This window comes from Colius striatus, chromosome 1 (assembly GCF_028858725.1).
Source record: "Colius striatus isolate bColStr4 chromosome 1, bColStr4.1.hap1, whole genome shotgun sequence".
Classification (NCBI taxonomy): Eukaryota; Metazoa; Chordata; class Aves; order Coliiformes; family Coliidae; genus Colius; species Colius striatus.
Window position 1 is genome coordinate 121,130,295 of NC_084759.1, and position 25,236 is coordinate 121,155,530.

Sequence of the window (25,236 nt, forward strand, 5' to 3'; positions counted from 1 at the left end):
TTTCTTGTACAGCACTAATAATTGCCTATGGCTAACAACAATTACAGAGGTCAACAGACATGTTTTTCTCTCCCATTTTGTGTGCCAGTTGCCATGGTAAGCAGGAAGCACAACCCAGGCATTTTCCTAAAGGGAAATTGAAGTCATGAAAAGGAATCAAGCTCTGAATTCGGCTGCTGAGTAGGAAAAAAAAAAAAAGATGTTTCATTAAATCTAAGGATTTATGTGTTTTTTAGGGAGAGCAAAAAGCAGGCTGAGCTGCAGGTATGTCCACTAATGCTACAACCACAAGAACCTCTCTTTTCATTGTTATTTTTGGTAATAACAAAATTAATGGACAGATACTAATAATATTCACTTCTACACTACGGTTCAGAGACTGAGCCAAAGAGGGCACTGTAAAAATCCAGAGAACTAGGAAACTTATTAACTCTTTCTCTTTTTTTTAAGTTCTTGCTTGTCCTATACAAATCAACAGAAGTGCATACACAATGCACCAAAGACTTGATAATAACTTCTCTTGCTCCACCTTGGCTTTCCCTCTACAAGCATCGGGATCTCAAAGTACTTCTTTACTCTGCTCTGTGTTGCTCTACACTACCACAGGTGAGGCAAAATTCTACAGGAGGTGTGCTGAATGGGAGGATATGGTTGTGCATTACTGGCACTTCAGCTTGGAAGAACTGAAAATGGTGAGGGTTAAAAAAAAAAAAAAGATTAATTTTTACCCTTGGAAATGTTACAGCATTTCAGGTAATGGTAATTCTACAGAAGTCTCCAAGCGCTTACCTTCTTTTCAGAGATGCAGAGCGGCTGCAGCCCTCATAACCTCCAATCAGAGACTTTCATTCCTGTAGTCTAAACCCAGACAAACATAGCTTAGTGCCCTGGCCATTCACACAACAAAAGAAAGGCTCAAACTCCATGTCAGAGGAAGGCAAATGCACTTGCACTGCATTCATGAACTGAATCCGGAAGAATAAAATGTTTCAAAACATCACTAGGGCACAGGTCTGTTTTTATAAAAACTCCAGTTTAATCTCATGGCTGAGACCTGGCAAAACATCTTTTTTTTTTTCTTTTTTAATAGCTGTTATGGTTTTTTTCTTTTTTTAAAGCAATAAGGCACAAAGGCAGGCAAGCCCACACAGAGAACAAAGCTTAACAAAAATAAAATCCATTAGAGCTAGCAGGAGAAATAGTCACAAACCAAGTCCAGTGGGATGGGGACAGTCCTTTTCACAGTGTCTGACTTCCAGCCCTTCCCTTGACCTGGCAGCAAATAGTAAATCAAAGTGGACCAGTGCCTGCAAGAACAAATCTAAGATATGGGCTGCTGCATGGAGCCCTCAGGATACACTTGCCTCCTTCTGTCCTTCCTTTCCAGGGCTGTTAAAGTCCTGCTCTATCTCCAGTTGAACTTCATGGCAAGCTTCCCATTCCTTGCTTGGAGCAAAATTAATTATCACCAAGCCTTTACATTGATTAGAAGCAAGCAAAAGCTAAACCAAATTGGGATTAGCTCCAGCATCTCCCCCAGTCTTAGAGATTTTTTTTTTCTAGAGATGGAGAGGAGCAAAAGGGTTAACTGCAAAACCTGGGCATGTCTGAAAGATAGTATATGCTCCAGTACATTGTTTGCATTTTTAAGGACTGGGGAAAAGCTTGTGGTGGAAAGCTAAATCAGTCCTTGCGCTCTGGTCCTTCCTGATCTCCTCCCTCCTCTCCCAGGATGTGATTCCTCTCAGGAAGGCAGATTCAGGCCTTCTGCCCACTACAGATTAGCTAGAACTCATCAGCCTCTCCTCTGTGGGCAGAAAGCCAGTTCTCTCATACCCTTGATGCTACAAAAGTTGCAGCAGAAAACTGTTCCATGCATCAGCCTAAGTTTCACAGATGTGCAGGATTCTATTTAGGCAATTCCTTCATTATAATTACATTTTGTTTTTAATATATTCATATAGAATGTTCTTTTTTATATATATATAAAAAAAATTTAACACAATATTCACCACTACAGGCATTTCAGAATTCATAAAGAAAGAAAAAAAAACTTTGATTGCACCATTTGGACTCTGGATGAGGGAAAACGTTGCAGGGCTTTATGGATGCTCCCTAACACACACTTAAGTTCCTCTGAAGCTCTAAAGGTGAAAAAATAAGCTCTTTGTTGTTTTTTTTTAACTGATATCATGGGATGAACAGCCCAGAGCAATGTGGTTTATAAGGTAAAATACAATCCTGCTTTCTGTTTACTCTCCTGCCTAAAAGGCAGCTCCCACGTGAGCTAATATTATCCATGTCCTTCCTTCCCATCAGAGGATTCCCACGTTTTCCAGCCCAACCTTTTCACTCAGAGCTGTTAAGCTACACTTAAGAGAAGCTGCACAAACCCCCTCACTGTGTGGGAAGAATAAAATTTAGTCACTTGTGTCCCATTGGTACTGGGGCCATCAGCAAACTTGAGAATGGCCTCCAGAATGGCTCTTCATGATCTCGGGAGAATGGAAATGTACTGCAGGGTCTCTGAAACAATCTTTGCAGAGCTGCAAATGATGTGACAATTTGGTAAGGTCCTTTCTACAATGCCAAGAAAAACTGACATAGCTCTCCTATACATAAAACTTTAGATTATAGGCCAGACTCATCTCCCATTCTCCATATTGCTTCAGAGAAAAGGAGATACACCAAAACCACAAAAATCCAAAACCAAACAAAAAAATCTCAAATTCTTTCTTAAAGTCTCTAATGTTGAAGAGATGTGTTGGAGGACAGGACCTTGGTAGCTATAATGTACCACTGCAAAACCCTGAACTTCAGAAGAGCTTCCAGTCCCAGGTTCAACTGACCACTGCAGGGTGGCAGAGAACAATCTAAGGGCTGTGAAGCAAGGACATCAGGTCTAGCTCTGAAGCTGACCTCAGCAGTGTCTCAGCAAAGTTGGATCTCAGGAAGCTCCAAACACACAGTCAGCACCATTCAACAGGAGATGCCTTCTGACTTCTGTCTCTGTTCAACTATCTGCTTCTGGTTCTTGAAGCTGACTGCAACAATCAATATCAACAGGCATTACAAAATCAGCAGAAGTCTGGGCCTGGGATCGGGAATGGTGATCCCTTTGCAGTAGTGCGCCTTGCAACTAAACAAGGACTCTCAGCTATGCAGGATCTGGGGCTTTCTCTCAAGATTCCTCTTACAAGATGACTTATGATCATACAGCTATAGTGATGTGCCTGTTTTAAGTGACTCGGATGGAGTCTTGGAAGTTTGACACGTCAGCTGATGACTGGAAATTAAACTATAGATAGAGATGGGATTAAGCCATAAAATATAGATGTCAATACAGAATCTCTGCTTAATTAAAATCCAGGACCTAGATCTGAGCTCAGATTCTGAAACACTCTTAGAAAGTATAGTCTGGATACAGATTTTAGTTGAGGCTGATCTTTAATATCAAATAAAGATTTCTAATAATTCTCTCTCGCAGGAGTTTTACCACTTATGCCAAAAGCACTATTACTTACTGGAACGCAGTTAGGAGTTGAGACAGTGTATTATATACAAATTGCCTGACCTCATTTCTTGTTCATAGATCAGCTTACATGAGAATAATGAGAAGAAAAAAAAAAAAAAAAAAAAAAGAAAATTATTTTAAGGTGCCAAGATTTCATCACATTTTCTTTTTCTTTTGATACCTTACTTGGTGAGCTTCGCTGGCTCTGTTCCAGATTCCTTGGCAGTCAAAACTTCTAGGAATTGAGAGAATATAAATCTCTGTCCAAAGTAAACTATTTTGTTGATGCCAAAAAAACCTGGGCATCATTTCCACAACTTTTATTTCCTCCAAAGCCTTAGCACCGTGCCTCATATCACACCTTCCCAAGACACTTGCCTTTGATGCAGCCATGGTGGTTAAAAACTTTGCCATGAGGCATTAAAAAGGTGTTTGGGTGCCATGTAAATGCAGCTCAGAGCTGTGTAACTGTGGAGCATGGAGGACTGGCAGCCCCCTAGTTTTAATGAAGGGATGAACAGGCATCTTGTGGTGTGGGAGAAGGATGATACAATTGCCATGAAGCTACATATTTTGGACCTGCTGTCCAAGGATTGCCCAGGTAAAGCATAGGCTGATATCTGTAAGAAAATAAGGATCCAAACAAGAGCTCCAGGCTCCCATCTGGCTTAATACTCTCCCTCAACAAAACTGGCAGCACAGACTTAGTTCTCTGCTCTGTTGCCCCTTATATGGCAGTATGCACAAATAAGGAGTACGGTGGGGAGGATCAAAGACTACAGCTGGTGACAGGGAAAAGCCCTCTTGTTTTTTCACGCTGCCTTTGGATGTGGCAAGGGAAAATTCTGCTGAAGATATATTCCTTGCATTTATGGCCCCAGAAATTCCTCTTCAGCAGTCAAAGACGGCAGAGAAAGCACCATACAGGCTCTGGGCCCTCCAGCCAAAACAGCACTAAGCGACCCATTCAGTACAGACCAGGAACTCATGGGCTGAGTTGAATTTGAAAATGTGAGTACTTCAGAAAAGAAAAAAGCTTTAAACATACATCTGTTGGGAAATTCTGACTGACACTCGTTGTGGTAGCTGTAGCACTTCCTACCAGATGTTCAGTTACTGCTTAAACTATAGTCCATAATGCCTACCCAGAGGCCTACGGGCTCAGACATTTCCATGAATGATGGCCCCTGCAAGCACCATTACAGGGACAAGCTCAGTGCTGGCAACAACACCTGTGTTCCCGTCTCCTCCATAGTCACTGGTGACACTTAATTGCAGAGACAGCACAGGCTGTACCTGACTTTGCAGTCACCCACAGTCACATATCAGGCAACAGATGAGCCAGCAGAGAATGTAAAGTTAGAGGTTCTATAAAGGAATCTTTACTTCTATTCCCATGGCAGCTGTTGCTTATATGAATGTGTATTTGCCTGTAATAGTAATGGTCCTTCAGGAGAGAGTTTAATTCACTTCAAATCCTCCTCTCAGGACTTTGTTCATGATCTGTTCTGCAGTCTCACAAATCATCCTCTTTACCGTACTCTTAATCAATCTGAAGGCACTGAGGGCCAGGGAGGTGACAGCCAACCACGATCTCAAAGAAACAGTGTAAAATCACAAGGAGAGGAAAGTTAAAGGAGGAAGAAGCACCTGGGAACATGCCACACAGTAGCAGTGAAAGACTGAAGGGTCAAAGATAAGTTAGGGTGCAAGAGGGCAACAGCCTGAGGACATGAAGATCAGAATATCCTCTCACTTTGCTGCTGACAGTGTGGAGCACAGCTGGACACAGTTACAGAGGTGTCCTCTGGCTTTAAGCATGGAAGAAAATAGTTAATGGCATCCTTTGTTACCATCATATCTTTGCTTTCATTGATATCAGCCTGAGAAGAAGTTGCTCTTGCTGCCAGATGCACACTTATTCCCCAGCCACAAGAATCTTGTCTGCCCAAGGAAGGTGTAGCTGAGCATGACAAAACTTATGAGCAGGACTTGGAAGAATAGAAGAACAACTAGGTATTTCCTGTCCAGTCACTTTCATCTCAGCCCTTGCACATGCTGGAAAGAGCACGTCTTTGATGCTAGGACAGAGCTGGAGGCAGAACCTTCAGGTTGTTTGTCTATCACTGTGGACTGTGGATGTCACAGACATCCTCGGCTGTCTCACACCCCGTGTGATTCAGCTTCACCTTCACCTGATTGTTTACACTGCCTAAATCAGACAACAGAGATGAACTCAAACATGGTCCTTCACTGGTGGCTGGGAGACAATGGAAGGAGTTCTCTAACACTGGGGCTTACCTCCTCAGCAGATGTGCCACTGCACTCTGGACTACAGTGCTTTGGAATAGTTTTTCCTCCTAGTTCTATTTTCCAATTATACTGAAATTTATTTTTCCTTTTTTTCCAAAGGGAGGATGAGATTTTTACAGGGCTTATTAGACAATGAGTATGAGGAAATGCAAGTTCCCTGGGACTGGCTTACAAAAAAAGAGGCAGACAGTGAGAGACTAGGCAGTGGTGAGAAAAGGAAGGAAAAGCATGACAAAAACATCCTCCATAGCAAAATGCTTTGCAGGAAACCTTAAAGGATTCAGGTTCATCTTACACAAAACAGTTATAACAACAGTGAAATGGCAACAGAGTTGGTCTTGGACACTCTGATCTCATCCACCACGGAAAAGGAGTATGAGAAGCAGTTGCTATTCTATCTGCCTCCCGCTTCGTCCATCCAGAATCACAGAGCGCCTCTGGGGCTGGTAAAAGCAGCTGGTAGAAGTCTCCAGTCTTTGGCCATTCTTGGGGATGGTCATTTTGTTCCGCAGCATCACCCCATCAGGCGTTGTCCGCGAAGTCTCGGACAGATCACCACAAATGGGGCTCGAAGAGGTGGTCTGAGTGGGGCTCCTTATGGGTGATAACAACACCCTGGAGTCTGCTGAAGAGGAAGGGTGGTCCATAATGGGGAAAGGGGGACTGAAGAGAATCAGACTCTGGGGCCTCCCAGGCCTAGATCTATAGGAAGGCTTGGAGAATCCTGACGGCCTCTCCATCTTTGAGGACAGTGGGTTATCTCCAGCTGTCTCCCCCTCAGAGGTGCGCTTTCGGCGCAGAACTGGGGCATCCAGAGCAGGGTAATGACTGGACTGAGATGGCTCTGGTGGAGAACCAAGGCTGCTGTGCCAAGGGCAGGCTGAGTCCTTTTGAGCTGGATCACTGTTTTCTTTCTCTGCTTTGGCTTTCTTCTCTGACAGTGGGCTCTTGGGGGTTTCCAGGTGGCTCCAGGCCACACGTTGAGTCTGCCTGATGGCTTGCTTGGCTTCTGCTTCCTTTTTCTCAACCGGCAGAGCAGCATTCTGAGCCTGCAAGGGCTGAGGGATCTGGGTGTACTGGATCTTGGGTGGTATCACAGGCACCGCTCTAGCTTGGCACATCTTAATCATGAAGGAGGTCCTGACCGCCGACACGCTGACGGGGGCAGAATTACGACGGCCAGTGGTGGCATGGGCCACTGCCAGATAATCCAAGTCTAGATCCCCATGGGCATTGAAATGAGATGGCCAGGGAACACCTTTACTGGCAATAGGACAGGCAGTCGGCAGAGATGGGACAGAATCACTGGTTTTCACTTCTTTCTGCCCACACAGGAGATTTCCAGAGGCAGAGGACATGGACAGACTCTCAAAGGCGAAGAAGTCTGGGCCTGGAAGGAGTGAATCCAAGTTGAGGGATGATGGCCTAGTCTTCACTTTGCGAGATGTTTCTTCACCTTTATTACTCAGCTGTGACTCAGCGGCAGAGCACAATGCTTTAGTAACAGTCTCTTCTCCCACGGCAGTGTCCTGGGACATGAATAACTCCTCCTTTGTGTTCTTTGCCTTTGAACTGCCTGGGCTATTTTGGTATGGAAAAGACAGTTCAAGCTTTGAGCTCCAAGCATTTTCTTTGCTCACATCCACTTTCTTTTCCTCTCGCTCTGAAAGAGGAATTCTGGAGGGTCCTTCTTTCTGAGCTGGTGACTCCTCCCTGCTGAGAGGATACCTCAGCTCCTCAGCTTTTGAAGGTTCTTCTGGAGGACTTGTGCTGTTCTCATCTTCCTTAGCTTTGCCCAAACTGGAAGGGGAGATGGATTGTGTTTTGGGCAGCTCACAAGTCATTGACAGAATGTCACTGCAAGGTTGCTGTGGTTCAGTGGCATCTATGAAAGAGAATGGGATAGTCCACAGACTCATCACTGTGTCTTTACTGTCCAGGGACAGGCTACGACTGAATCGAGGTCTAAGCAAAAGACCTGTCTCTTTTCTTTGTTTCTGTGGCTTAAACTCCTGTATCATCTTCTCCTGAATGTCCTTAAAGATGGGGGAATGGAGTGGGCTTGTAACCCACTGGTGATCTTCCCATGGCTCCACAAGTTCTAAGCTCTGCACATTATCTGTCCAGGTATCCTCATCGTCTTGCTCACCACCATCATGGATTCTACTAACAGCATTGCCCTCCTTCAGCTCCTGGATTCCAGCTCCACTCAGTGCCTTGAAGGATAATGTGTCTCTTTCATCAGCAGTTATTATCTCAGGCTTCTCCCTCTCAGTCTGGACTCTGGTAAGACTTTCCTTTTCCTTCTGCAGCTTACAAGTGTTATCTTTTTCTCTCCCTAACTCTGTACATGATCCTTTGGAAGAAGAAAATTCATCTCTTGGGGCAACCTCATTAAATTCTGATTGACTATGAAGCTTCCAGTCCAGGGAAGAAGTGATGCATTCACTCATGCTCTCCACCACTTGATGGTGGTTCTTTGGAGCAGCTGTGCTGGTTGGAAGAGTACCCAGTTTGGGTAGGACTGCAACACAGCTCTGCCGTACAGTCACATCAGACTGGCAACTGTGGAGGCTGTCCTGTCGTTCCAAGCCAGTGGCACCAAATAAAGGCCCCTGAACTGGTGTCTGTGGTGTCTGGCTTGCAGATTTCTGCTCAGATAGTGTTGGATTGTGCCCTGGGCCGGAAGAAGAGCTATCTGTTTGTACTGAAGCAGAGGGTTCAGAAATTAGGCCAGCCTTGGGGACAGCTGCTGGCAAGAGCAAGAGCTCCTCTTCAGGTTCGATAATTTTCAGTTCCTGCTGTATCTCTGGCCACAGAGGTTCTAGAAGAGCATTCGCAGCATCTTCCTCAGCCTGAAAAACAGAAGAAATGCCATGACCTGGCAGCTCACAACTTAAATAAATACTCCAGTAAATACCCCTCGATCTTCCTCAAACAGCCCTCTTAGCATACACAGGCTACTTGGTGAGGACAGTCATGGATACAGAAACACAGACACACATACTGCTACCAGTTCAAGGAAGGAAGTATGTCTATAAACAAGTGAGTTTATGGAGGAGAAGAACTGAGGTGCAGCCAAAATGAGGCCTGGACAGATGTACTGAAAGAGTGAGGTGAATGAGCAACTGGAATGTCTCAGCCTGTTTCTCAGCTCTTCCCATTCAGGCCTGTTTGGCCTTGCCAGAGGATCTGCATTCCCAAATCTCACATGAACTAGGATGAATAATCTATTCAAGGAGCTATGCCAACAGATCTTTAAATAGCTCTCCAGAGATGAGTATCGCTGTAAGAAACTTGCTGAAAAAGCTCTGCTAGAGGTAGAGAGGAGGCAAAAGAGATAGAGAGGAGGCAAGTAATAATTTAAAAAATAATGTGTATAGAATGTAAGAAAAAAAAAAAAGACCGTTCAAGCTGACCAGGACAAGTAGGCAGCAAAAACAGAAGGGGAATTCGGAAATCATGGGTCAAAATGCTCAGACATCAGATAGTGTCACATCTGGAGCAGTATCACATCTCAGAGCAGACAGATGGTACTGACTGCAATCATACAGTTACAGAAAAAGAAGTCCAAAAGGGGACAGTAGGTAGTGGTATAAAGGTAAATCACCAAATGGTGATGTGGACATGGTCAATTCTTGACCTTGCTTAGCCTAAATCATAGAGTTTTGTGACTATGGACACATAATGAAACATTAAACAACCTCTCAGTCACCACCATGACATTGTCCCCCATATTTTTTCTCATACCTTCCTACTTACCACATCTCTCAAGTGTGACCCTTGTTCTGTCTTAACCTTCTCAATCTCCTGCTGGCTACAGCTGCCTTCTGAGGAGACATCCTTGTTCTTGTGCTGTCCTTGCTGTGTCTTGTCTGCAGGGAGTGGCACCAGATGAACCTCTGAGGCTGATGTCTGCTCCAAGGTGGGATTCTGCTCTAAGGACTGCTGGGGGTCGCTGCTGCTGCTTGTACAGCTGCTTTGCCTGTGTAAAATTTCCGGGTTTTCTGCTGCTGGCTGTGGAGTGTCTGAGGACTCAGATTTCCTGGCTGCTACCAGCTCCTCAGGGTGAGGGCCTGGATCAGAAACATAAATGAATGATGCAGTTATTTGTGCCCTGAGATCAAGCAGTGTTGTAGAACAGACCCAGGGCAGTGCCACCATCCTGTCACCATCCCTAGAGATATTCAAAAGCTGCATGGATACGGTGTTGAGGGTCATGGTTTAGTTTAGTGATGGGCCTGGCAGTGTGAGGTTAGTGCTTGGACTTGATGATCTTCAAGGTCTTTTCCAACTGTGATGACTCTGAGTTCTGTTCAATGCAATGCTAACTAACAAAGCTAAAGAGCTCTCTCTGGGCACAACAGGATGTCTCTGACAGGCCATCTTCCTCTCTCCCTCCCCAAGTCTCATTACTACAACAAGCACCAACCTGACCTGCTACCATCAACACACAACCCTGCAACAGCTTGGTCTCTATCCTGCCGCAAGAGCAAGCTGGAGTAACTTCCACACCACTCAGCTGCAGGCCACCTTCAGTAGCCCAACGGAGGCTCCAAATCCTCCTCCTTAACACATTTTTACCTCTGGATACTGATGCTGGCAGGGTGGGCCCCAGCTGTTTCTCCTTCCACTCTGGTGCCTGCTCTGTCCTTGCGTGGGTCCCAGCTTCCAGGGCAGAAGGGCTAGTGCTCTCAGTCACCAGAGAAGACAGCTCCTCGAGGCTGGAGAGGGACAGCTTCTCCTTGGTGGGCACGCGGCAGGGTGTGCTGTTGGTGCTGATGACTGCGGACACCCGCAGCGGGACAGAGACAGCGAAAGGCTCAGAAATGTTCAGGGCTTTCCTCTGGTGACGAGGGGAGGCCTCTAAGGGAAAAAGGCTGCTTGGGAAACCTGACTTGGTGGCTGTTTCCGAAGTGTAGAACATGCGACCACCTTTGGGGGAAGTCTGCTCACTTTCAGCATTCTCTGCTGCCCGGAAGACCTTCAGTTGCTCAGGGGGTGACTTGGCCTGCGGTGTCCGGGGAGGACCTTTCTCCCCACTCAGCTCTGAGCTTCCTTTGGCTCCCATGGCAGATCCTTCCCGCTCCCATTCATTCTCCTTGCTGAGGTCGTATGAACTACCTGTGCCACCTGTCCGTATCTTCATTACTGGAACAAAAAACCCTCCAGTAGTCACTGTTCGTTTGAATCTGCTCTTTTCATCCTCCCCTACAGATGGGAAGACAGGAAACAGTCAGTGGGAAGCAAAGCACTAGTGAACAACCTTCCTCTTCCATCCCTCCAGGGATGAATCCTGCCCTGATGAACATCACATTTCCCCAGAGAGATCAGCACAGCAGGCACTGAAGACCTTCCAGGCTCTAGCCCTGTGGCCTCCTTCAAACTGTGTAGACAGGGCTGGACAGGATGCCCTGCAGTGGTAATCATCTAAGATTTTTATTAGAGGCCCTTCTCAATCAGATGCAGTCAAATCTAGAGCTAGCATGCATTACCCAAATCACAGCTCCAGGCTTTGTTAGCTTATGGCAACCACTTTTCACTTATGACTGGGAATTTTATGCCCCAAATAGCCAAGAATGAAATTGAGGTAATCCCACAGCTAATAAAGATGCAGCTAGGCACAGTGGTTAACTCTCAGGTGCGTGCACCACCATAAGAAACAGAAAAGAGTTATAAATACATGCATACAAAGGTTGGGGCACATGTCATCAGCCATGGACACAAGCATACAAAGACAGACAATACAGTGAGGTAGGCAAACAAGCAGACCACCGCATTCATGCAAAGACGAGGGGAAAGCTGGAAATGCAGTTGCAATCCTTCACAGGCTATTGATGTCTCACCTTCCACTGGCAGGGAACATAGGGAGTCCATGCTCTTCGCTGGACGAATAGTTGCTTTTTCTGTGGAAAAACAAGTTTTAAAAGCAGGCTTCAGATCCTGCAGCTTTGCAGGTTTCAGCCCATGAAGACCAAAGGCTACATATAGGCAGGCATGCCAGGCAGACATGAAAGTTATTTTCCATTTCCAAGTATTCCCACTCTGAATCCACATCACGCAGCTGATTACCCACAACACTTGTCCACACAGCTGGGATCTGCGAGCGTTAACAACAGCTTTGCACCTGCCAGACATGTGGAGAGCTATACTTAACCCAGCCAGTCAACACCATCTCCACTGTGAAGCAGTTAAGCATCCCCAAAGCTGTTGCATGCCACTGCCCTCCCAGCTCAACTCAGGCTATTGGTTGTGAGGACTTTTTAACTAAACTGACACAAATGCCACCTCACTTCTCATCTCTGATAGCAAATGTTAGGTTATTTTTATGTTGCACTCCCAGGCTCTATGGCATGAGCATACCCTGCCTCTAGCAACCACTCTGGGAAATTTATGAAGGCAGTAAGCAGCCTATTTTCTTGGTCATCCTTGCTGGACTCACTTTTCCAGAAACAAGCTGCCATTTGTCACCACACACTTTACAGATCTGTTCCAGGAGGTTTTGGAAGCATGTAGCTATTACTACTCTGAAAAGGGGAGATGAAGGGAAATGTAGCTGGCAAGGAAGACAAGTTAGTCTCTGGCAGCCCAAAAAGGATCCATGGAGCTCTGGAAAATGTCTGGCAGCAAAGTTTGCTGTTGAAAATTTTGCACAAAGTAGGTAAGGTAGAAAGTCAGGAGGCTTTTTGGACTTCATTTGTTTATATAATTGAGGCTTCTGGAACTGCCTTTCACATAAGCATAGGAGAATCTCCAGCTACTCTTTGCATTTATATGGAGCCCTGGCTACCTTTTACGTTCATGTAGCATATGTCTTGAGCACTGGCTTCACTTTCCCGAAGGAAGAGAATTCAAGCTGTAGAGCTTGTGTTTTATGTGCCTTGCAGATCTGTGTGCATGGACACAGCCTGCGTGAAAGCATGTGCTGAGTTTCAACAGCAGATTCAACTGTTTCCTCCCATTAGGCTGTAAGCAGAGAGCACACAAAAATACAACATGGCAGTTTCTCAAAAGCACTATTTCAGTGTCTAAATCTCTGCACACAGTTGTGCATTTCTGTGTCTTGCTGCTGAAAATGTACAGCCTCCTATTACCCAACAATGTGCCTGGAACAAGGCTTGGCCTCCATGATCTCCAGGCTCCTGTCATTCCTGGGCAGCCTTAGGTTAGCACTATTTTGGGACAGAGTATTCCTTATCAAAGTAAGAAGGCGATTCCATGATCGAAATAGGATGGAGAGCTATTTTGAGGTCTGCCACAGGCACCCTATGCAAGGCCATCTGTATACATGAAACAAGGGAGAAGGCAGGGGTCCAAAAAGAGCTGGATCCGGCATTTGGCTTCACACTCCCTTCTGATCCAAATACAGCCGTTCTTATATGTGTTAGTAGGTAAAGTTGCCAACATTGAGTATTTTATTCCAAGTTTTGCAATGTTTGATAGTGGTCCTCCAAACATCAGCTCCTGAAGTCACGAGATTATCTAAAAAAACCACCCACCTTCATCTTCTTTTTAAAAAATAGATTTCTTTCCTTGGAGGTAGCAAGAAAAATCTAGGACATGTAAACCTGAAACACCTCTTTATGAACTCAGGTAAAAAGGAGTATACTTTCTTTTAAAAATTGTGATTACTTTTCAGTCAGCTTCACGATTTTTAGAACTTGCATCATCATTTCTGGGAACTGGCACTGACATGTGACTTTCTAGGAGGCAGAATGTTTAAGAGATTGCAGCTCAAGAGGGGTTAGAACTCAGGATTACAGCCAGGAGAAAAGACAAGTTCTGTCTTGTAAATTCTGCAAAACTAATAGCTTCCCTCAAAGTGCTGGGAGCCAGGAGTCATAAGAATTCCTGACACCTTGTTTTTTCACAGAGAGACTAAGCACAGTTGGATCTTTAATGCCCTTTAGTGGACAAACACTCTGTAAGGACAGTATTTAACACAGTGTCATGTGCGTGACATCAAGAGACAGGGACTGGCTGGGCTAGAAAGTGGACTAATCCAAACATACGTGGCATTTCCCGCTCCCCAAGCTTGACAGGTGGGCAATGGGAGCCTGTTTATCACATACCAAAATGGAATATTTACTCTAGCTGTCTGGTATATCCTCCTGAAGGAGTGCTTCTCCACATCATGTGAAAAAGAGATGTCCATGAAGCCAGGCAACAAACACGACCCTATTAGTCTATCTGAAATCTAAAAGTATTAGTGTCGTGTAGATAAGGGTTGCCCCGTGTTATCAACATTGCAGGAGAAAACTGCAGAGAGAAATACTGAACTGAAAAGTGTGTTCTTACCAGAGAGCTTCTGTGCCCTTACAAAGACGCTCCCATTTCGACTCAGTTTAGACTTTGATTCCGAGCCAGAACGGCCCAAGTTAAATATCGACTTCCATTTCTTGGACTTGGTAGATAATTTTCTCCTGTAAGGAAAAAGGGCTCAGGAAGTTACCAAACCCTAGAAACTTTTGCCTTTTAATATTCCACAAAAGCCTCTGAAGTCTCTGAGCTTAACACTGTCCCTCTTTTCTTCTTGAACCTCTTTTAATTCTAAGTCATGCAAGGCATAGCTACACAACCAACTCTTGCTTTTCTGTAAGGGATTTATCTGCATTGCAGATTTAACCATGTCATGGATGGAAAGGCACCTAAGCCGACTCTTCAGAGAGCTGGCTCTGGCCAGGCTACAGAAACTGTGATTGAGTGAGCAATCAGCCATGCTTGTCTCCAGAAAGGAGAGGTTTCTGAGGCCAGAATTATCTTGTGATACACAAAAGAAAAAATGCCTTTGAAATAGATTTTAATGACAGACTGCAAGATAAATATCTGAGAACTGATGGAACTTGTACTGTTGCTTGGTGCACAGAGCCATCCTTTAAAGTCCACAAGCCATATAACTTTTATCAATTTGCAAAAAATAAAAGGACACCTTAATATAAGCTAGCTATTAATGCTTCTCAGGCCAGTATTAATTTAATCACAGATGTTACATGATCAGATGCAAGTATAATGCACTAATCAAACAGGAGGAGGCTTAAGGGAATTAAATCAGTTTCACATAACTGACAGAGGAAGTGGGACACCAGTTCACTGTATCTCTTGTTTAAAGCAAATCCGAGATTTAAACAGAAAGAAGCTGCTACTCCAGAAGCCATTTTAATTCTGTGCATATTGCTGCATGAAGCTCTGTTTCAGTTCCTTCACATACACATTCTGACTCCTCCTTTAGTCTCTCCTCTTCCCGAGCAAGTGCACTCCTGTCTCCCTCTCTCGCTCTCTGTAACAGGATCTCTATCCCCATAGCTTTTCTTTCAGATCAGATTTTGTGCCCTACTAAAAAGGGCACAAATCAGTCCTGCAAAGAGGATTAATATCTTGAGGATAGGACTGTTTTCTTCAAGCAAGAAAGGAAAAAAGGAGCAATACACCCTTTTGTCTTAAGCTGGTTATCCTCTTGCTAGTATTCCGTGGATGTCCACTTTTTGCTTTAACATATCAAGTGCAAAGAAATATCTTTGCTCTGGTGCCTTGTGGGTCAGTAGATTAATGAGACTCTAGCTGCAGAGGCTATAATATCTCAGAACCAGGCAGTAAAGTGGCCATATATTAACAGATAGATAGACCAGTAGATAAATATTTATGCTGGGCAACAGTGCCAGCAACTGCAGCAACCTCAGCTGAAATCAAGTTCTTCTCCTGGCATAATCATAGGTGGCAAAGGTGCCACCATGTAAATATCTCTCCAGGAGTGTGACAAATTTGTCTTACTCCTTGGCTATGACTGCAGAGGAATCTGTAGAACAATGAAGCTGAGCAGGTCAATGCCTCCAGATGAGCATGGACCAGCCACCAGCAGCTAGAACTCATAGGAGAGCTGTGTCTGGACCTGCTCCACGTTCAGCCCACATATAGACATATAGAATCCTGAGCTGGCAAAGGGATGCAAAGATAATTAATTCCCCCTTCATGAGATCTGCAAGGTTCTGCCCTCACAGAGAGATGAGGATTGGTGGAGCTATGAACCAGCAAATGCAATGCTTCTCCAGAGCAGCTGTGTCTCTTTTGAGAAGGGCATGGCATTTGCTCTTGATGGTGGCTACAGATTCATGTGTGCAGGTGTGGGAGTATCACATTAACAAAAGTCTCACTCCCTATCACACTGGGGAGCCTGTACTGTTTTTATTGCACTTTACACTCCTCCTGACACTTACTTGCTGTCAGGGAGGTCAACAACTGTGTGGAAGAGAGACCCAGTTACAGGGACAATTTCAGGCAGACTGTTCTCTCTCCTCTCCTTCCGAGCAGGGTGGGAGGCAGATAGGCTCCGTGCCTGTGCTTCTTCCAGGCTCACTAGTTTCATCGGCAGGGAGGCTGAGGGCAGGGTCAGACTTTTGACAACTGATGCGCTCTCTGAAAAACAAGAAAATGCATTCCAGCCTGGGGTGAGGAGAGACGAGAACTTCATGTCCTTATTTGACCGAAACACCTCCTGCGGAGCAAGGAAAGGAGTGGCACGTGGATGGAGAGAGGCTTTTTGTCAGATAACTCTTCCATCTCCCCAGCAACCTTATCCATCTGAGTGCATTCCCAGCAGGGACCATGCTTGCCAGCCAAAGGCTGCTTTGCGCAGTCTTGCAACCTCTGCTGTAGACACTTCATGAAAGATGTGTCTCTGAAAACCATCACACATTCCCCTTTCTCCTCCATCCTTGTTTCTTTCCTTCCTTCCTCCCCTCCCCCCCCCCCCCCTCCCCAGAGTTTGGAGTAGCTTGGTCCCTAGTTCAAACTTGGTGTCTAATTCTTTATCTTACTTCTACATCTTTCTCATTATCTTGTGCCAAGAAGGGGAATCACTCTAAAAACCAGCATTGATTTATCTTCCTAATGCATTTCAGGGCTACAGACAGCAGATTGACCAATAGCCCTGTGAACTGAAGATATCTGTTTACATGGGCAGCGGCAAGCCCAGCTTGCCATATGTCACCCTAGTAACAGCCCTCTCCTCAATGGCCCACTTCAGCATGCATGAGGGAAGCACAAGCTCTGGAATCTACTCAGTATTTAGCCCTATTGCTGAAGCAAGGTGCAAGCTACAGTCTGTGGAGAGGTGCTGGATGAAGGGGCACTTTCCCACTAAAAAATCAGCTGGGACAATCAGGGTGTTCCTCTCATGACTCTATATGACTCTTAAAGGCCAGTGTTGTTCAGAACTTGACAAACTTGGGCCAGTGACCTGCAGTACAACCAGAAGCCTTGAGATTTACAACCCAATGTTTTCCAACAGTGCTTAAGGCAGTATGGAAGACGTTCCTCACTCTGTGCCTTCTGCCAGTGCATAAACGAGGGAATAGGAATGTCACCCACACTGGCAGAGCAGAAGTGTAACATGCCATGGAGGGCACCACATTGGAAATATAGGATCCAGGGTCAGACTAACAGGAGAATGCCACGTGTTAAGGCAAAGGCAAACCAGACAAGCTGACAGAAAGATTAATATTTCCGAAATTATATGATGTCACTGTGAATACAAGTCCTCTCAATTCCCAGACTTTAAAGCATTTTGACAACAAACACATCACTAAATGACAAAATTAGCATCTCTGGAAACTGTTGATGTCCCAGGAAAAAAAAATAAATCTCTTATAAAATGTTTCCAGGTACAAGACATAAGTTTATAGAACACTTATGTTTAAGTGTTCTAAAACACTTAAAGCTTGAGTTTAATCCCAGCAGCGTGGCCTATGACTTGGGTGGATGTGATGGCTGCGGGGCAGGTATCATTGGTATGAGCAGTTTTAACTGGAGTAGCCTGAGAAAAGAACTGAGACTGTGGCTGATGGGCTTAGAGAGAAAGCTTAGACCAGAATTGAGAAGCAATCAGGTGGTCTTCATTTTGTGAGAAGTGTTACATCAGGTGAGATCATGTAAAAAGATGAGCAACGTGGGAGCACGCTGAAGGAGTCTAATATTCAAAAAGAAAATGGAGTAGGAGTGAAAGGACAAGATTACTGAGGGACTGGGCTCAAGATGTCTTTGGGGGAGTCTGTAAAGGCGGTAAGGGTTGATATGGTTGAAATATTAGTTGAAGGGGATACAGTTAGAGCTGGATTTCATGGCAAGTGACATGTGGAGTGATTTGGGAAGCTTTTTACCAATGCTGTCTGCAGAGCTGGCTTTTCTGTTGTTGTTGAAGATCTGATCCACATGATTCAGGATGAACTCAATCACCAGCTGCTGTACTCGCACCTCCAGGAAAGCTGCATCTCCATTACAGCCAACTGCCTCAATCTCCTTTGACCTGCATGAGGAAAGAGGTATACTAGTAGCCATCGTTGCCACACATGGCCCCTAGGAAAGAAAAAGCAGCTTTCTTCCTGCAAGACTTGGAACAGGAATGTTTCCCTCACTCTTGCTGTACCTCTTGCTCACTTTCCTTTACAGGCCCTCATCTTCTCTCTGCTTTTCCACTCTTAAAAATTCTTAACTGCATTTTCTCTGCAACCTCTGTTATGTTCTTTCCTGCCTGTGTTATTTTCCCTACTTAGCTTTTTACATACTTCATCAGTAGATAAAACCATCACTCTCAAACTCCATTCTTCTCCTTCCTTGCTCCTCTTTTAGCTATTTCAAAACTGGGCCTGCAAGACAACACAAGTGCCTTCAAATACCACTTCCAGGTCTCTCATCAATGCTTCAATCATCTCTCGGTGAAATTTAGAACCCTGCTCAGGTCTTTCCCATGCCAATTTTCTCAATGCTTTGCCATGTGCCCTCATAGTCTCCTCTCTACTCCCCTGCACTCCCACATTCTCACTCTTGCTCTCAGTAAAGAAACATTCCTTATCTTGACATGCCAAAGTGTTGCTGAAGAAATTATCTCTGGGCAATGGATCCTTTGTAAAGTTAATGACTGGCGTGTTAGATAATAGTTTGGGGCTTTGCCAAGAGGATAACCACGTAAGGAGACTGCAGTTGCATTGCTTGCTCCTTTCTTTTACCTTCCTGGGACTTGCACTTAGAAAAGATTGCAAAAGGAAACAGACTTCAGGTTTTCTTTTACAAGGACAGATGCTGGAATGAAAATGTCTCAGTAAAGGCCCACTTTGTGATATTCAATAGAGACAACACTTTGATTCACTTTCAGAACCTGTTCTGCCTGTTTTGTGATTTTAAAGAGTGAGATAACTCTTTAGAGAATGCTTTTCAAACTTGTACCTCTCTAGCCAATGTCCCTCCCTCCTGCCTTCTGGTAGCCCAGGGCTCCCCATACAAGCTTTGTCATCACTTCTGTTCTGTCCAACTACAGTCCTGGACAGAACATGCCCTGGGCGTGGGCATGGAACAATGGAATTTAAACAAGATGCAAAATATTGGTGTGGGTTTTTTCCAGATACTTTTTTTTTTTCTTGTTCTGCTTACCTCTATAATGTATCAGCCAAGCTTCTGCCTGCATCTCATCTGAGACAAACTAGTTGATGGTCTTGAGATCTGACAGTAGCTGCCATCCCACTGCCATCCCACTTTTGCTCAAGCAGATGTGGACACGGGGCTGTATTATTATTGCCCTGTTGCCCTTCCTTCTGAGCATTGCTGTCTCTCACTGCCCTGCTGCAGAAGCATTGGCACAGTCAGAAATGTCATTTCCGTTCCACAGTGATGAGCTAACTTCTCATTTTTAAATCAATGTGCTCAACTTGCAAATAACAACTTTTTCATTATAAGAAACACACAAAACCACAGGCTTCCTTGGATGCTGGCAGTAAAACCTCAGATTATTCAACCTGGAAGAATTTTTCCTCCTTTTAAAAAGCAGTTTGCTCTGCGCTACTCTTCCCCTCAGTTGCTCTGCTTGTCCCTGTCTTTGCATTTCCCTCAGGGTCTCCAAGTTCAGGTGCTGGTACAGTTTTTGATGCTCAGCATGGTGGTCTGGATGAGAGGACTCTATACTGTACCTGAGAAGATTGGGAGCCCACACCAAGGCCAGGTTTCTGGTGTGCATGTTGGTCATGTTGCTGAAAGAGGCCAGATGAGTCAGGTGCTTGATCAGGTATTCCAGTGTTCTGCAGTGGTTTCACATGAAGAAAGAAAAATGTATCAAGTGACTGATGCCTGCCTATCAGGACAGCAAGGCTCAAACACAGCCCCAGTGTCAGTCAGTCCCTCCTCAAAAAAGACAGTGTCTGCAATGGCACAACAGGACGCAGAGAATGTACAGCACCAGCATTTGTACGGGATGGCAGTGAACATCTGAACAACTGTGCTCTGGGGTGGCCAAGGATGGGGCATGAACCAAATAATCTCTCTTGGTAGCAACAAAAGCTACAGGCTTGAGGCAGAGTGGCTGGAAAACTGTCTTGAAGAAAAGGACCTGGGGCTGTTAATTGACAGTCAGCTGAATATGAGCCAGCAGTGTGCCCAAGTGGCCAAGAAGGCCAATGGTATCCTGGCTTGTATCAGAAATATTGTGGCCAGCAGGGCCAAGGAAGTGATTGTCCCCTTTACTTGGCACTGGTGAGGCCACAGCTTGAATACTGTGTTCTTCTTTACTTCTGGGCCCCTCACTACAAGGACATTGAGTGTGTCCAGAGATTGGCAACAAACCTGGGGAAGGGTCTGGAGAACAAGTCTGCTGGGGAGTGGCTGAGGGAAGTGAAGATGTTTAGTCTGGAGAAGAGGAGTCTGAAAGGAGACATGATCACCCTGTACAATTAACTGAAAGGAGGTTGTAGTGAGGTGGGAGTCACTCTCTTCTCCCCAGTAATGAATGACAGGATACGAGGAAATGGGCTCAAGTTGTACTAGGGGAAGTTTAGATTAGATATTAGGAAGAACTTTTTCACCAAGAGGGTTATTAAGCATTGGAAGGGGCTGCCCAGGCAGGTGGTGGAGCCACCATCTCTGGAGATATTTAAAAGCTGGGTAGATGAGGTGCTGAGGGACATGGTTTAGTAATGGGCTTGGCAATGTGAGGTTAGTGGTTGGACTCCATGATCTTAAAGGTCTTTGCCAACCAAAATGATTCTGTGATTCTATAAATCCTCATTGTGATGAGTGTGAAGGGGAGAGCAGACAAATGGGAGAAGGAGTGGGATTCTGCAAAGGCTGAAGGCTTAGCTCTTGCTCAAGCACCTCCAGCAGATCATCTCACCACACCTAGGCCAAGGGTGTCACGGGTGTCGTAATTGGGGAAGGAGGATGATTGACTTGAAGGATGAAGGAGAACTTATTCAATTTCTAACAACAGTTTGTTCAATGGTATTTAAATGACGGATAAACTATTGTCAGATTTGGAAATGGTGAGTCAGGGTTTGGAAATCGACTTCTGGAAATTAACTCCAGTGTTATTTCAGGCAACGTTCCTTAATAGTGAGTGTCATCACACTGTTCCTCAGCACCTTGGTGGACACTCTCTCACCTGTAGTGCGATGGTGGGAGCTCCTGGATGACATTTTGAATTCGTGCCAGCTGCTCATCCTCGGGGAAGCGTGATACTGCTTCCTGTGGAGATATAAGGGAACAGTCCACCCTGGCAATAGACTCAGGGGAAAAGGAAAAGGGATAAGGAGGGTCACATAAGACAGCCTGTCTCAGAGGGAATGCTCTCTTGTTACTTTATAGAACTACTGGTATAAGCAGTTGCTTTGTGTTCCCAACACAGCAGATGTTTGCTTCACTGTTATTTCACGTCTCGGTACTTCCCCCTCACGCTTTGGGACATGGTGGTCAATGTTTTGGGGAGAGGCATGTTGAAGGACTGAGATTGTCAATCAGGAGTTACAATTATTTTCTTTTTTTTTTGTTGTTGTTGTTGGGTTTAGTCAGACAATGATATATGGAATAGAAAGAGAGGGAAAGAGAGAAGTGAAAATAATGGGGAAAAAAGTAAAATATTGCCACTTCCCCCCTCCCTGAAACTATTAAAAGTAAAGCAGGCCTTTCAAGCCCTATGTTACAAAAACAGTTCCTATGTAACGTGCACGAGGTGAACCTGCTTTGAAGGGGGATTCAACTGGATTATCTCTGGGGATCACATACAACCTCAAGCATTCTGTGATTCTGTGATTCTCCGATACTTTTTCCATATTCTTCAAAATAAGCAATCTTTAGTCTGTCATATGAAGATAGCTATAGGAATTCTTTGAGAGTTTGCCGCTTTTGTGATGGGAGAAGCTTCAGCAAAATCCCTATCCAGATATATTAATAAATACTTAGACTAGATTAGACAGAATCAAGGTTATACACCTTGGTCTTGAGCAAGACTCCATAGACTAAGAGCTTATAGAGCCATGATAAGATTTTGTCTGTACTCTTAGGAGTTTACTGCATTGACAATCGTCTGTTCAGCTATTCCCTTTCAGTATTTGTGCTGGGGGAGAATAAACCACCAGCTAGTTCAAACAATGCATGTCTGTCTGGGAACCTCCTGTCTACCCTACTGCCACTGGAGTTTGGAGCAAGTTCAAAGAAAGATGCTGAGACCCACACTGCCAGCAGAAGCTTTGCCTACAGACAGACGTCAGCACTGCCAGGAAAGGAAAGGAAGCAAATAACCCATCCCAAACCACCCGTTGCTTAAACATTATGAACCTGAAATTACCAGCCACAATTAGAGAAGCATCTTCCCCTAGCAGTCACTACAACATCCACACTGATGATGCTGTCATCTCTGTTCTGGTCACTGTCCTTTCCCAGCAGACTGCTTCTCATGTACAACCACCAGCAAAGTAAACATTGCCAGCTTCAAGACCAGAGATGAATATGAATCATGTTTTATTCCCTAGCATTGGGAATTGAGATCTATGCCCTCTAGTTTGAACTTCTCACTGGTTTGATGCCAAAGAAAAACAATTGGGTTTACTAGTTTGGTGTACATGAGATGCGGACACGTTTTGCACAAATTAAAGGTAGGTTAAGTCCTAGCAATTTTTACCCACAACTACAGCTTTTCTTTTCTCTTTTCTTTTCTTTTCTTTTCTCTTTTCTTTTCTTTTCTTTTCTTTTCTTTTCTTTTCTTTTCTTTTCTTTTCTTTTCTTTTCTTTTCTTTTCTTTTCTTTTCTTTTCTTTTCTTTTCTTTTCTTTTCTTTTCTTTTCTTTTCTTTTCTTTTCTTTTCTTTTCTCTCTTCTCTTCTCTTCTCTTCTCTTCTCTTCTCTTCTCTTCTCTTCTCTTCTCTTCTCTTCTCTTCTCTTTTCTCTTCTCTCTTCTCTTCTCTCCTGTCCCCTCTTCTCTTCTCTTCTCTTCTCTTCTCTTCTCTTCTCTTCTCTTCTCTTCTCTTCTCTTCTCTTCTCTTCTCTTCTCTTCTTTCTTTTAAATAAGCCTATTACTATCATCCCAGAAACACTAAGTATAAGAACTCCTGTGAACTTCATACAAAGGCCTTGTCCAAAGACAGAGTGAAAATACAAACTTTAAATAGTCCGTCTTCTGCTCTGTGATGATTTTCATTCCCATATTTCATTTCCAGATTTGAAAGACATGATGCTAGACGGCAAGTGAATATCAGTTTCTCTGAGGTCACAACCCATGCAAACCTCTGAGCCACATTTCTGACCCATTTGTGTTTTGCCTTTGAAATGCGCCTTTGGTGACAGAGTATACAGAGAAGGTAGAGTTACTGAATGCCTTCTTTGCCTCTGTCTGTACTGCTGGAGACTCTCCTCAGGAGCCCCAGACTCCAGAGGAAATCAGGTTAAAGAAGGATTTCTGTTTGATTGCTAGGGACTGGGTTAAAGATGAATTGAGGATTCTGGATGTACATAAATTCATGGCCCCTGATGGGGTGCATCTGCAAGTGCTGAGGGAGCTGGTGAATTATCATTGCTAAACCACTCTCCATTATCTTCAGTAAGATGTGGACAACAGCTGCTCTGGTGGTCAGCAAGATGAGCATGAGCCAGCAATGTGCCCTCATGGCCAAGAAGGCAAATGGCATCCTGGGGTGTATCAGAGGGGCTGTAGGCAGTAGGTTGAGAGAGGTTCTCCTCCCCCTCTACTCTGCCCTTGTGAGACCACATCTGGGATATTGTGTCCAGTTCTGGGCCCCTCTGTTCAAGCAGGATAGGGAGCTGCTGGAGAGAGTTCAGTGCAGGGCCACAAAGATGATTAAGGGAGTGGAGCATCTCCCTTATAATGAAAGGCTGAGGGAAGTGGGGGCTCTTCAGCTTGGAGGGGACTGAGGAGCGATGTCATTAATGTTTACAAATACATAAAGGGTGGGTGTCAGGAGGATGGAGTCAGGCTGTTCTCAGTGGTGTCCAGTGATAGGACAAGGGCAATGGATGTAAACTGGAACACAAGAGGCACACTGGCACAGGCTGCCCAGGTGGGTTGTGGAGTCTCCTTCTCTGGAGACATTCAAAACCCACTTGGATAAGTTCCTGTGTGACCTGATCTAGGTGGTCCTGCTCTGGCAGGGGTGTTGGACTAGATGATCTTTCAAGGTCCCTTGCAATCCTTAAGATTCTGTGATTCTGTGAAATCTGAGGCCCTCTCCAAAACTCAGGATTACAGCAGCAGAATACAGAATTCAAAGAACAAATAACTTCATTTATTACATGTCTGTTAACAGTAGTAAAAATTCATGGCATTTAGGATTTTTTTTTTTTTACTGATGATTCTGGGAGTGCACAATTCATAAGCCCTGGTTAACAAGTGGAATAGAGTTCAGAAAGAGAAATTAGGCTTGGCCTCTTACAGCTGGTTCATCCATTCTGATGGAATACTCAGTCCCTCTATGTCCAGGCTAGAACAAACCAAGCAGAGTCAATTTATCTATCCTGTGAAACACACATCCATCACTGATACAAGATGGCAAGCTGGTGAGCGTGAGAGGGCATCATTTTGCAAAAGCTGATAGCCAGTGAGATCATGAATGGATATTACATCTGTGAACTTGACAAAATGATGACCAACCCCTCCCTACTCATTAAGGATTTGACTTTCCTTAGCCGCAAATGTCTGAATCACTGTGATGACTCAAAGTGGAACCTATCCCATCTCAGAGACAGCTCTGACTGAGTCAGGCTGGGATTAGCATGCATCCTTTACTCCTACCAGCATCCTTCTGCCGAGGCACAGCTGCCACTGTTCCCTGTCCAGACACCCCACACATACACACGCTACTAGCAGTTTTGCTGCTCCTTGGGGAATTGGCCTTTTTTCTTTCTTTCCTCCTTGTATCTGACTGTGCTTCCTGTCAGCTGGGTTACCCGTTATAAATCCCTACTGAGTAAGTTCACGTGAATAATGGATTTTGTGGCTGAGCGGACAAAGCAAAAAGCCAGAGATTAAAAAAAAAAAATACAAATCCCTTTTAGGTCAACCCAAAATGATAACATTTTTGGAAACTGGCACAAGATTTCTAAAAAACAATTGTTGGAGGTTAACCAAAGCATCACGCTCAAGCACAAG

General features: G+C 44.6%; 1 protein-coding gene across 1 annotated transcript in view; it reads right to left on the reverse strand.

Annotated features, from left to right (window-relative positions):
- Positions 1 to 1,014: 1,014 nt before the first annotated feature.
- ARHGAP31 (Rho GTPase activating protein 31) overlaps positions 1,015 to 25,236 on the reverse strand; it is a 63,493-nt gene continuing 39,271 nt past the window's right edge. Inside the window, exons 4-12 of the mRNA XM_010207322.2 lie at positions 21,243 to 21,325; positions 19,780 to 19,887; positions 17,980 to 18,125; positions 16,039 to 16,237; positions 14,126 to 14,250; positions 11,674 to 11,733; positions 10,412 to 11,038; positions 9,590 to 9,903; positions 1,015 to 8,682 (exon numbers count right to left, since the gene is read on the reverse strand). Of these exons, the coding sequence (XP_010205624.2) occupies positions 6,217 to 8,682; positions 9,590 to 9,903; positions 10,412 to 11,038; positions 11,674 to 11,733; positions 14,126 to 14,250; positions 16,039 to 16,237; positions 17,980 to 18,125; positions 19,780 to 19,887; positions 21,243 to 21,325 (4,128 nt within the window). The 3' untranslated portion in view covers positions 1,015 to 6,216. The remainder of the gene's footprint in view (positions 8,683 to 9,589; positions 9,904 to 10,411; positions 11,039 to 11,673; positions 11,734 to 14,125; positions 14,251 to 16,038; positions 16,238 to 17,979; positions 18,126 to 19,779; positions 19,888 to 21,242; positions 21,326 to 25,236) is intronic.